Raw genomic sequence first — 12,951 nt, 5'->3', positions numbered from 1 at the left:
CAGCAGGACTTGGTGCCATAAAAGTATCTAAAAAAAAGCTTCTGAATCTGTTTGTGCATCATACATTTTAAATTGAATTACTGAAATAGATTAACTTTTTGATGTTGATCTAAGTTATTGAGACTTAACTGTATATATTTATTAACCAAAGACATTAATGACAATCTGGATCTGTTCAGAATTTGAATTAAAATCACAGCTATAAGTTGAGTTTACAGAGCCAGCTGCTGACTGATACCGATCATAAGACCCCCTATTTTATTTTTGGTTTTTTGCAGAATCCGTTGACGACCAAGAAAAACACAACTGTCGTTCCGCCAAGGGAACGAGAGACGGAGGGACGTAATCCAGTTCGTGTGAGAAAGAGAGACTTGGAGGGCAGAGAAGCACAAAGTGACCTCCAGACACTGGTATGAAAACTCTGATATGTTAAAGCACATTTTACACATCATATCATGTATTTTTCTTTCACCATTGTTTCCAAAAGGACTATTCTTATGTGTGTCTTGACAAAATGAGAACTAAAAGGAGACCTTTTCATTTTTTGCTGTCATTCTGTTTATTTAATTCCGGATTATAATTTGAACGAGTCTTCATCTCTGTTTGTTTAGGACTGCGGCACAGCAGAGTGTTTGAGGCTGAGATGTCAGGTCGGTCGTCTGGAGAGGACAAAGAACGCCATACTGTTCATCTACTCCCGACTCGACGTCAATAACTTCCTGAGGGTAAAATAATAAAAATAAAGCTAATTCTAATGCTGCTTGTTACATTCAATATCACAATGCCGCTTCATTGTTCTTCATTTGCTTTCCTTTTTCTGCCCAGGCTGAGAATCAGAATCGTTCTTATTTGGTCCGTTCTACAGCCTCCTTTAATGTCATAGAGATGCCATATAAGAATCTGAAGACAGAGCTGCCGTCCAATTCTACCACCGTAAGTTCAGTATAAACAATCAGTCTTCAGCATACAGTTTAACAGCAGGGGAATTTTTGTGATTGAAATATCTCTGCTACGATAGAGGTGTAAGGTTAAGTGGCCTTTTGAGCATCGACAGAATTTGCACAACAAAATAAATTATTTTAGATGAATAATTTCTGAATTTTAGTTTGTTTTCCTGTCATGGTACTTTAATATCTAACCGTTCCATCTTTAACTGTCAAAACCTGACAGAAACAAAGGGAACTGCACAACACTTTATTTCAATTCAGTTTATTTATATCTGCCAGTTCACACGTAATCACAAGGTACCTATAAGAGACAGTACAGTCAGATTGGTTAAAAGTTTCTGTCTAGGAAAACCAGTTGGTTTCATCCAGTCTTTGAAGTGGAGATAAAAAAACTCCTATTTAACCTGAATAAACCTCCAGCAGAACTAGAACCAGACTCAGTGTGAGCAGCCATCTGCGGAGGCCGACTGGGGTTCAAAGAGACAGAAACAGACACAGAAAAAGAAGCAGACATACAAAAGTTAACTGTTATCTGGCTCCACGTCACAGCCTGACACAGCCTGGCAGACGAGCTCAGAGACAGTTCTCATTTCAAAAGATGAAAGAGAGTACATAAATTGTAAAGAGAGGTGTTAATGGCAGCAGCATAACTGATATTCCGATCCACGACAAAGTTCCCGCCGAACAGGAACAGACCAGATAATGCTACTATGACAGGAAAAGGCAAAACATAAAGTTATGAGTGGAACCTAACAAATACTGCAGAATGAGAGAATATAGATAGACTGAAGCAGGATGAGGAAAAGTGGTCCCTATGTCCTCCAGCAGTCTAATCATATAGCAGCATAAATATAGAAAATAGCTGAGGTGTTTTAAGTCAAAGTTAAAAACAGGTTTTTAACTTTGACCTAAAACAGCTCAGGCTTTTAGCACTTTTCCAGTCTTATGAGAGTTTGTTGCAGATCAATGGAGCATAGGAACTAAATGCTGCTTCTCCATGTAGGGTTCTAGTTCTGGGTCTACAGAGTAGGCTTGATCTAGAAGACCTGAGTGGCCTTGATTGACTTTGGTAGAATCACAGTAGGGTCAAAGTGGAGCCGAACCTTAAACTGTTCATCAGTCAGATTTATTCCCTGCTTTTGTTTCTAGGTCAGTGTGTCGGTGACATGGGCTGACACCGCCCAACCAGTACCAGGCTGGGTGGTAGCTCTGGCCGTCCTCGCAGGACTGCTGCTGCTGGGGTTGCTCATTTTCATCATGTACAAGGTGAGACGGCTTTAAAGAAAGTTTTACTAAATGTGCTTCTTATCAGCATTTGAATCTTTAGTTTTTTTTTTACTACATTTCCACATCAGATTTTACAGTATAGCATTCAAAGGCAATTGATTTGCTAGAAATCAGGACTGGAAAACTTTACTGTAACTTTTCTAGAGTTATTTTATATGTTCATTTTTATCATGGCTCAAATTTATTTTAGTTTCTTTGATTTGTGATGCCTATAATTTGCTATTCAAATGTTTTTTTAGGCTTCTAATTTTGTTTACGGCTGCTCCGTTTCTTTTTCTTTTTTATGAGGGCCTTTAAAGTTCTCTCACTTTAATTTCTTCTGCTTTACCTACAAGTTTTAATTATATCCATGGAGAAAGGATTCCTTTAAAAGTGCTCAACATCTTTTTTTCTTCTCCTTCTCAGTTGGGTTTCTTCAAGAGAGTACGCCCCCCCCAGGAGGACTGCACCGAGAAGGAGCAGCTCCAGCCGGAGGAGAACGGAAACACAGACGCTTAGAGGCCGAGATGGAAAACAAGAGAGAGAGAGTTTGGGAGAGAAGAATTCAGGGTAAACCAGCCTCAGAGAGAATCACTGTAATGACTGTTTAAGGGGCAGATAACGGTACTTGTTTGACTTCAACCCTTCTTTTGTTATTTTATATTTTTCTTTTGTTGAATCATGTTGCATTTGTGCCAAAAAGAGAAGCTGAAAACACTGTTCATATATGAAAATACTCAAAAAACTGGCTCAAGATCAATTCACCTCCACATCATGTGTGCAACCTGTATCCACAACACTGTAGCACTTATTTGATTATTCAGTGTTAAAACCTGTTGTGGTTGAGTTCCCTGCTCCATCGCTGTGCTCCTTAAATATTTGAACCATGTTTCAAATAGTCCCAACGTTACTTGTCCAGAGGCGTGATGCTTTTTGGAGTGGAGCACACAGGGTTCAGCCCTCCAACACATTTGCACATTTCCTCTTTTTTTCCGTTTAGTAGCAAAATTAAATGGTTGATGAGCTGTTTGGATTGACGTGTTAGAGGTTCTTTAGTCCAGAGCTGCTGATGCATCAAAAATTTGTCATTTTTCTGGGTTATTATGACTTATGTGAGCTTAGTTCCAGCTGGATAGTAAAGCCCAGAGTCAGTGGCTGGATGGGAGGAAAACAACAGCGGGAAGAAGAATAAAAGTAGAACCAGTGTGAATAATAGTGGGTACATAAGAGCCAGCGCTAACTTCCATGTTTGAGTGGAGTCATTTATTTAATTAGGACCAAGACCAGCAATAAAAACAGCAATATGAATACAAACATTGGAAGTAATTTAAGAGGCTTCAATATGAATTATTTTGTCGAATATCACAGCGATATTTTTTCCTGTTACCTTTTCTGCTTTGTTTTGGTGAAAAGTTTCCAGGGTTTCCTCTCGTGTGTGTAAATGCATTTTTGTGCAATCGGTGATGGTGATTACAATAATGGGTCCAGCTGTTTTTAGCGAAATCGAGAAACCGTTTTTATTGCAGTTAATCAAAGCGTTTTCCTTGACGTGTGCAACTGATCAGTGGTTAAACCCTGAACCCCAGGAGCCTGCTGTGACTGGGCTTAGAGGCAAACCTCAGTAAAAAGAGGAATTTAGTTATTTTTATATGGAAAAAGTGTTCAGAACTGCAAATGAGGAAAAACCTATTCACCAATTACCCTGTAGATGAAATGTTGATGTGATAACGGAGGAAAGTCGATGCACTGCTCTATATTTGGGAGTTTAATAAGAGTTTTGTTGTATAATAAAGAAATAGCATAAAAAATGTCCAACTAGGAGCAAATCAGTACCTATGAAGCTGTGGATGATAAGCAGAGTGATTTGGTAGTTTAGTTAAACTTCAGTAATATGAAAATATAAATGACCTTTTTATCATAGTAAATCATGCAGCCAAGAAGGGAAGCACAACATTGGCTTAAACAATTAAATTTCTTCACTGAGCTTTTGTACGAAATTGTGCAAAAAGAAACAGTATTTTTTTTTCTTTTTGATAAGCCCAGACTTAATGCAATAATAAACTGATTAAACTTAAATAAACTCTTTAAATATGCAGCTGCTTCTCTAATGATTCCATTGTGCATCTATTCCGCTTAATACTACAAAATAAAAGCAATAAGTTTAATTATGGCATTTACTAATGCTCTGATAAAACCAGCAGATGTGAAAGTGTGTGGAAAAATATACAATAATCCAAACTTTTTAGACAGTTTGTTTGTTAGACACCCATCTAATGAACAGTGCAATTTCATTTTTATGTCAATATTGACCTTCTTTATCTCACTCATTTAATACAGAGGCCTCTGTCCAAGATGCTGGACACAATAAACACAGTAGGTATATTAAATAATCAGTAGGGTTTATAGATCAGAGATAGAATGTTTTTTGTTTTTTTTACCCCAGCAGTGTTCTCACGTCGAGGGGTTTGATCAGTGGTCAGTTGTTACTTTCCTGCCATTTTCTGCACTGAGGCCTTTTTTTGTCTTTTTTTCTTATTTTTTCCTCAGATTTTATACTGGTGATTGGCAGCTTCACTATTAGCATAAAAACTCAGCTGGTTGCTATTGTATGTTTAATGAGTCCAGCAATGCTTGAGTGTGTGTGTGTGTTTGTAATGTATTTAAAAAAAAAGAACAAAAAAAAAAGCTATTTGCCCATATTGGGTTTGCATATTTCGATAACTTCATTTCAGCGGCAGATGTTGGGCGAGCGCACTAAGAACGATGTAGCTTAGCCAGTTTATCCCCCACAGGCTGGATGTTAATAAAACATTTACACATCGAAGGTAAGCTGATGTCTGAAGCCTTTGTGGGTTTTTTCTTATACACAGAGCAATGTCCTTCTAAATATTTCATTTAAGGCAAATCCAGTTTTATTTCTAAGCAGAAAAGCTGACTTTGCTGACTGATCCTCGCTTCTGACCAGACGGCTAACTTTAGAGGCCAGGACAGTTATAATCATTGTTTACAGGCCATGTTTGCTCACAGTAACTCCTTATAAAAAACAGAAACGATCTGCAGAGTGAAAAAATTAACATTTTAAATCAATCTTCATTTGGTGTAATGATCAACAGGCCTGGATAGACTCTGTGTTACTGTAATGCAGAACTGCTTTTTTTTCATAATTTTTTTTTATCAGACACTGAAAGGCATGACTTGTATATTGTAGGAAAGAATAATAATAAATAGAAGAAAAATAGTGTTTTTTAAGGAGTTTGAATCTACTTCAGATTTACTCTTATAAACATGGGGTTAAAATGATACAGACAGGCTGTATCGTGAACACATCACCGTTTGATTAAAGGTTTTTCAGCCCAGTCCACCTTCTATGAACCTGAGCAAATAGAGAAGTATGGCTTTTTATTTTGAGTAGGTGAGAAATTTAAATCTGTTTTTAGTTTCTTATTCGTGGTCTAAAGCTGAACCTAAACTATGCTGAAAATAGCTAGTTATTCATTATTTTACATTCACATCTTTTTGGATTTAAAACCACTAACAGAAATAAAATCATTGACATAAATCAAGGAGTAATTTCACTGCCTTTCAGAGCGTTTAAATCGAACCCATGTAAATAAAATTTAAAATTTAACTAAGTGGAGTTATGGTTAAGAACCAGTTGTAATTCAGAGTAGATTTTAATCTAGAATAATCTAATCTGCAACTTTTTGGATAATACAGATTTTAACTCATTTTAAAGCCCTTCCACATCCTTAAGAACTGGGAAGCTGTCTTTACCACACTGTTGAGTTGTAGGTCAGCTTTGACATTTCCTGGTTTCAATAAATTAATCATAGACCCTCACTCAATCCGGAATATCTGAAAGCTGATGGAAAGTTGAAGCAAATTAGAAAGTATAAAATTTTGACATGAAAATTTGGTGGAAATCAGAGAAAATCCACAATAAACAAATTTCACCTGTCTTTTTTTTTTGTTTATTTTTGGACCTTGTTGGTACGTTCATTCAAGCCCATAAAGCTTGTTGTCTGTTTTATGAGGCGTTCATAGATTGGTCTATAGAGTAACCAATAAACTTCTTTCATTTAGTCACCATTTCTTCTTTAGTCTTAGAGAATCACCATGGTTACTGATCACTCCATGTTAGCACGGCCTGTGTCAGACTGGTTCAGTTCAACTTGTAATATTAGCGACGCCGGGTGGTTCTGGTCTGAGCTGATCTTTGGTCAGAGGTATGTCGGTGGTTAACGATCGTTCTGCTCCGTGGTTTTATTTAGATGAAGTCACATCCTTTTTCCACCAGCTGGAGTCAAATCAGTTGACTGCATCACCTGCAGCTCCATCCATCACCTCACTTCCTAATTCAGGGTTTGACATTTCAACTTTAACACAGTTTAAGGTTTGGGTTAAAGAAAGATGTGTAGAAAATCAGGTCTTGTGAACCGACTGATTTGACTCCAGTCCTGCAGCCATGCGTGTTGCTCTTCATGTTTAATACCACTCTGTTTTTCCTTTCTGCTATGAGTAAATATTGACTATTTTTGATGTATGTATTCTTACACTTTATAGAGAGTAAATATTAACAATTTTTAAAAGAGATGATTTCACTTTTGGGCTGAAATAAACTGATTTGTTCACATTTTGTCTCAGTGTTGTTTTTTGAAAGACCAACAGTTTAACCAGGAGTTTTCAAAACTCTGGCCTTCAAACATTTACTTTAAAGACAAATTAAAAAACTAAAGGTCCGGTCTGATGGACTTAATGCTCCCATGATGTAGATCTCCATAAAAAGACAGTTTGGGCGTTTGCTTCAAGTTGTTTATTTTGTTTGGTTAAATCCCTCCACCTCCTGCGTCTCTTCAGCCTCTCAGGGTGCGTCTGTCAGCAGGAAGCTGAGGTCGCTGCCGGGATCGAACTCCACCGCAGGTTTTCCACTGAAACACATTCAGAGAACGAGTCCAGGTCACAGAATGAGGCGAGACTTATCTCAGGGTCTGTTAGGAGCTCTAACAATCACCTCACAAAGAAACACTGGGGGTTTCTTCCTGTTAAAAGGGAGTTTTTCCTCTCCACTGTCGCTACAAGCATGCTTAGTGTGAGAGATTATATTCAAGTCAATGAGTTAATGCAATTAACTGGTTTTCCTTAGAAACTTTGTATCAATGTGACGATTGGCACTATACAAATAAAGTGAATTGAAATTAAAAATGACACAGAGACTCTGTGACCGCAGCTGCCTTTTGTCTTTTGTATCTTGGGTTAGCATTAATCTCCATGTTTATCCCTGTAGATCCTAATTTACTGTAAACTCATGGTTTGTAACCGCTGCCTTACAGGGGTTTAAAGTTGTCTGTTAAGGTCCTGCTCTCTCTCGCTCCTACGCAGCCTTGATGAACCTCAGACGTGTCTCAGCATCTGCTGTATTATAAAGGTTCCTCTTTTCTAGTAATATTTGTGAAAAGCTGAAATATTTCTTTGACTTTGTTTTAGTCTTGTTAATTGTAAATCCCAGTAGTGCCTCTAAAGTTGTGGACAGACTGTGAGTACCTGGTGAAAAGTCGGGCCTTTGTGGTCCCTAACAGCGTGGCTTTGTTGCCCTCCACCAACAGCATGGAGCCTTCCCTCAGCCCCTAAACACAACAGCAGAATTAAAGCAGGGCAGTGAAATAAAAGCAGCCGATTGACCTCCTCTCCTTCTCCTCCGCCTCTCTCACCAGAACACTGGGAGTGTTGGGTTCTTCATGGTACTGGGTTATCCTTTGCTCCCTGGTCTCCTGCAGAAGAACACCAACAATGTCAAAGCACAAAGAGCGTTACTTTTTTGTTGTAAAAAAGAATTTTAAAAGTATTTTTATCAATACTATGTTTAATGATTCCTAACTTTAGATAATTTTTTAATTAGAATGTCTATTCTACCAATCAGAGGCCATAGTCAATTCATTGCTATATCTCTTAGTGGTGGTTTTGAGGTAGTACTGGCTTGCATGGTTTGGGTCTCCTTCTGCAGCATGCAGGATGGTGGTCCCCGAGAACCATGATGGAAAACCACTGATGTAAAGAACAGCACAAGCACCCTATTTTTTTTACTATTGTACTTCTACATATCGGCCTCTAGAGGGAGTCATGGGCAAAGCTATGTTAAACTTTTTTTATTGGTTTATTAGCCTACAAAATGCCAGGCTCTAAAAACAATGACTGTTAAATAAAGCACAACTGTGAAGGAAAAGATCCCCAGAATGCAGCCATGATTACAAGGACAGAACGGTCTAACAGTGTTTGCTGCTCTACATACAGATCTCTACATCATTTTTATATTTTGCCTCAGATTCCTTATCGGATTTAGATCTGGGCTCTGATTGGACCATTCTAAGCTATAACTATGATTTTATCTGCTACCAAACCTTCACACTTGTTCTCCTGTTAGTGAAGCTCCAGCTCAGTCTGTAAAAGCTTTTCCTTTAAATTACCTATTATACTTATAACAAAGGAATTCCCAAGTATTATGCTGCACCTCCATGCTTCACTATTAGATGGGTTTGCTGTGTCCCCCCTATGCGTGTTTTGACACTCTGTAATTAGTCTGCTTCATATCTCTGGAAACCAGCCTTTTTTCTTTATTCAGGGAATCAGTTTAATTAATTTGAATTTAACTGTCAAAGAATATTTAGACAAATTTTCTTTAAAAACATCAGTAAAAATAAGACCATAGTCAAAAATTATCCAAATTATAAATGCATAAAGAAGATAAAATCAAAGATAAAATTACAATGATCCCAAGGAACATTCAGTAAAACATCTATCAACTTATCTTTCTACCAAAAGAGTTTATAAGACAGAGGTAGAGGATAAAAGAAGCAGGAATGAATCGTCTAATAGTAAGGTAAAATCTGAATTAATTAAAATATTTTAAAATAGAACCACAATAAGATCCCAACAGAGCCAAACTCATTGACATCAGAAAAAATCACAATGTGTTAAAGAACATTTGGAAAAACACTGAAACATTTACAGGGAAATGTTCCTCAGTGATAAAACTTCAGATCCAATAATAACATAAAGACAATATTTAGCAGACTTTGCATCCTTTAATTAATTCCAGAGGTGGAGGAAACATCATAAGAGTCATAAGAGTCAAATCTCTGGCTGGCAGAACAACAGTTTGCTAATTTATAGCAGCTCAGCAGGTTTTCATTTTCCCGTGTTGCGTAAGTTTTCAGAGTACAGATTTTTTTTTCCTGCTTTACCAGATGTATTATTTTCATTAAACCTGAACATAGTTACGCAATTATTATGTACTAAATTACCGAGCAGGAACCTTTGAATTCTCAGCTGTAAATCTGACACACAAGAAGCATCACAGGCATTGGTCCACTGGATGTATTTAAGCTTTAAAACCATCTAAGTTCAACTCAGGCTGCGTGAAAACGAAATAATTCCCAGATCAAACGGTTTCAAGCATCAGTTGAGGAGAAAAAGTGGCCTCAGGGGTTTATATGTTTTGAATACATTCATTGTTTCATGTTGAATATCAGAAGGCAGTGATTTATGCTGAGATCTGCAGTCTGAGTTTTGTTTTTTATTTATTTATTTTTTACTATTATTTTTCATAAAAATTGCATAAAATATAAAAAAAACCTTAATGATTGTAACTTTCAACCAATCAGGTGGTTGGATTACCTAAACAAAGGAACAAAGGGTATAAACTATAGATATTAGTATTTCTGTTCACATATGTTTTTTATATATATATATATTAATAATTAATCATTTATTCATTAAAAAAAAAATGAATAAATTATTGTAAAAGCTGTTTATTTTGTTTACATATGTTTTTTTAATTAAAATGTGAATAATAATTTTTACAGATTCTGTAATTAATCTGATTAAAAATTTCAATCAATTCCCACCAAACTAATTAGCATGATTCTAGAGGCAGCTTGCAGAATTGGTTTTTATTTAGGGGTACCAGGGTAAAGGAGGCTAAAACCAAAGGCAGGATGCTCCTTTGAGATTTTACGGATGTTCCGAAGCACTAAAAGATGCTGAAGTCTGCTGTTGTGATGCGTTGAACTCAGACTCACCCCCATGTGGCGGCTGCTGGGGTCGGGGTCCAGGTAGTGTGGGTTGATGTTGAAAGGGACGAGGCCGATGGCGGAGAAGGTTGGAGGGAAAACGATGGGCATGTCATTGGTTGTGCTTATGCTGACGGTGGCCACATTGGTGCCGGCGCTGGAACCCATATACGGGACGCCGTCCTGGAAGGAAGGTTTGGAGAAAGTTACAAGGAACGCCTTGATTTCCATTCTCATTTACAACAACAGGTTTAGAAAGTGTCTACATGTTCTGTCAAACTGTTAAGATTCTGGGTTTTTTTGTGCTTCCAACCTCCATGACTCTCTTCCTGATCTCCGTCACTACGTTGTTGTCATAAAGGCTCTTGAGCAGCCGGAAAGTGTTGCCTCCCCCTACAAGCAGATGCAATCATTAGACATGCCCAAAGGCTCATGGCATGGCTAAGGTAGACGCTGCTAACATCCAGGAGGTAAATTCAACAATACCTGTTACGATAAAAATCAGTCAATAACTAGACTAATATAAAAACATCATTAGGACTTTTTCACTGTGCTGATGCCATAACGAAAGTAACAATAATTTTGGAGGAAAATCACAGTAAAAATATGTTTAAAAAGCTTGAACTAATCTAAAACTCACCAATAAAAATCCCTTCAGCCTTTCGGACGGCTTCAGCTGGGTCTGCCGCCTCATGGATGCCATCAACCTCATAACCTGCAGGAGCCACAAACAAACCAGCGTTCCCGGCTCATTGCTGTTATTCCTTTAACAGTAAGTAATAAAACATCAGCGCGGTTTAGCCCTACCTAAAGTTTTGAACTTGTCCCTGGCAGTCTTGGTGTAGGCGTCTCTGTCATGGAGGGCATAGGGAACAAACAGCACCCTTTTCACATCCCTGAAAGAAACAGTCAACATATGTGATGGTTTATGTTATGTCATCGGCCATTCTAGCAGTGATGGCGCCCTGAGAAAGGCCCAAAAAACAAAACAATGAGGGATAGACAGTGCAGGTAAGCACAGCTCATCTCTGTGCCCTCTTTATGAAAAAAAAAGAAAAACAAACTTTACAGATCTCTCTCTGAGAATAATCTCTTATTGCCTCATCCAGCATATAAACTGTCCCACAGCCTTTATTGTTGCTTTTTATTTTCCTTTAAAGGGAGGTCCCATTTCATTTTAATATAGGCATATAAAAATTATCTTTCTGTTCCAGTTTAAGAAATGTTACAGAGACTGATTGACACTTTAATCTGTAGCCATGTTTTTTTTTTTTTTTTTTTTTTTTTTTATTTAATTATTTTGAATAACTTCTCATAATCTGTCCCATTCAGATGTGGAAAATGTTTTAATTTGTGTGGCACTGATCTGCTCACCCTGTGCAGTCGGAGCCTCTATATGCCAGTCAGTGTCACATGTCGTACGCAACACCGGTTTGACCCGGCCTTTAATGTACAGCAATACTGTAGGGGAGGGGGGCGTATTCTCTGGACATGTTTTAAAGGTACCGTTGTACTGGGAAAGTTGTGTTCTCCATGATTAAAAAAATCCATGAGAACACCACCTGAAGTCCTGATTCCTACACTCTGATAAATTGTTTTAATTAAGGCTGCTTGTACAGAGAATAGAGTGGAAGTTTTTACGTCTTCAATCAACCTTTTCTGATGCGCTTGTAGCGAACCGTAAAATTCAAATCAACTGATTAAATTCTGTAAAAAAGCTTTTTACTTTTGCTTAAGTTGATTTAGATTTTTTTTTAAGAAATAAAGTAAACGGTAATTACCTGTATTTATATAGCACTTTCTTCAAGTCAGGAGACTTGACCAAAGTACTTTGCACTGCATTCAGTCATTCACTCACACACTGATGGTGGAAAGCTACAATACTGACGTGTGGTCAGCGCTATGTTATTCCACGCCACAACGCAAAAAAGGGAAAATCCCGAACTAGCTGTGGGTCTAGATACGGCCGAGGCAGTGAGGAAGTGGGGGCAAGTTTGTGAGACAATGGAGGGACATGAAGGCGAAAAATAATGGGATCCAGGTGGAAAAAGGGTCTCAGCATTCTCGCACACCTCGCTCTTCTAGCTGGTCCAATTTCACAAGTGGTTTTCCACAATGGCCGTCATACCAACAAAACAAGTTGGTAAGGTACCAAACAGGAAATATGCATAGTGTAGAGCAGATGTAGATTTGACCAATCAGAGACATCCTCTCACCTACAATTTGGGATAGGTGCACCAGGTGCCAGCGGACGGAGACGTCTCTGCGTTCACCATGACACATGGTTTCGAAGTATAAATTAGAGTGCTTGTAGCGACAGTGGAGAGACTTTTTACAGCCAAGTCTAACATAAACATATGAAGACATTAAGCTTTGCATCGTCTGGTTAACTTGATGATTTTCCTTTTTCCTAACATTTTAAAACGGAGGTCTTCAACAGGTGATCCGGGAAACCCAGGGGATCCACAGGGGTACTGCATTTTTTATATTCCTCCCAATTTTTTCCACTAATTGAAATTTCTTTAAATCTACATTAACATGAATTCAACACACTGTAGTAAACAGATAAATGGAGGCAGAAGATGTCTTTCAGTCATCAATGCACACATTCAGCGACACACAGGGGCTCTTTCAAACTAGGCACCGTTTCATTCACAACACCTGTCCCATCA

The 12,951-nt window shown here is 37.9% G+C and overlaps 2 protein-coding genes across 2 annotated transcripts in view; one reads left to right on the top strand and one right to left on the bottom strand.

The window, feature by feature from the left end:
• The window catches only part of LOC107098331 (integrin alpha-V-like), a 68,876-nt gene extending 65,925 nt beyond the window's left edge, over positions 1–2,951 (top strand). The window contains exons 28-32 of the mRNA XM_015395958.1: positions 279–410; positions 612–725; positions 826–933; positions 2,097–2,213; positions 2,640–2,951. Coding sequence (XP_015251444.1) covers positions 279–410; positions 612–725; positions 826–933; positions 2,097–2,213; positions 2,640–2,732 — 564 coding nt within the window. The 3' untranslated portion in view covers positions 2,733–2,951. The remainder of the gene's footprint in view (positions 1–278; positions 411–611; positions 726–825; positions 934–2,096; positions 2,214–2,639) is intronic.
• Positions 2,952–7,702: 4,751 nt separating this feature from the next.
• LOC107098325 (alpha-aspartyl dipeptidase-like) overlaps positions 7,703–12,951 on the bottom strand; it is a 7,736-nt gene continuing 2,487 nt past the window's right edge. Inside the window, exons 2-7 of the mRNA XM_015395951.1 lie at positions 11,087–11,175; positions 10,920–10,994; positions 10,593–10,672; positions 10,289–10,462; positions 7,922–7,981; positions 7,703–7,837 (exon numbers count right to left, since the gene is read on the bottom strand). Coding sequence (XP_015251437.1) covers positions 7,703–7,837; positions 7,922–7,981; positions 10,289–10,462; positions 10,593–10,672; positions 10,920–10,994; positions 11,087–11,175 — 613 coding nt within the window. The remainder of the gene's footprint in view (positions 7,838–7,921; positions 7,982–10,288; positions 10,463–10,592; positions 10,673–10,919; positions 10,995–11,086; positions 11,176–12,951) is intronic.

This window comes from Cyprinodon variegatus, unplaced genomic scaffold (assembly GCF_000732505.1).
Source record: "Cyprinodon variegatus isolate N-32 unplaced genomic scaffold, C_variegatus-1.0 Scaffold769, whole genome shotgun sequence".
Lineage (NCBI taxonomy): Eukaryota > Metazoa > Chordata > Actinopteri > Cyprinodontiformes > Cyprinodontidae > Cyprinodon > Cyprinodon variegatus.
Note: the sequence above shows the minus strand (reverse complement) of the source record. Positions and strands in the feature narration are given on the sequence as shown.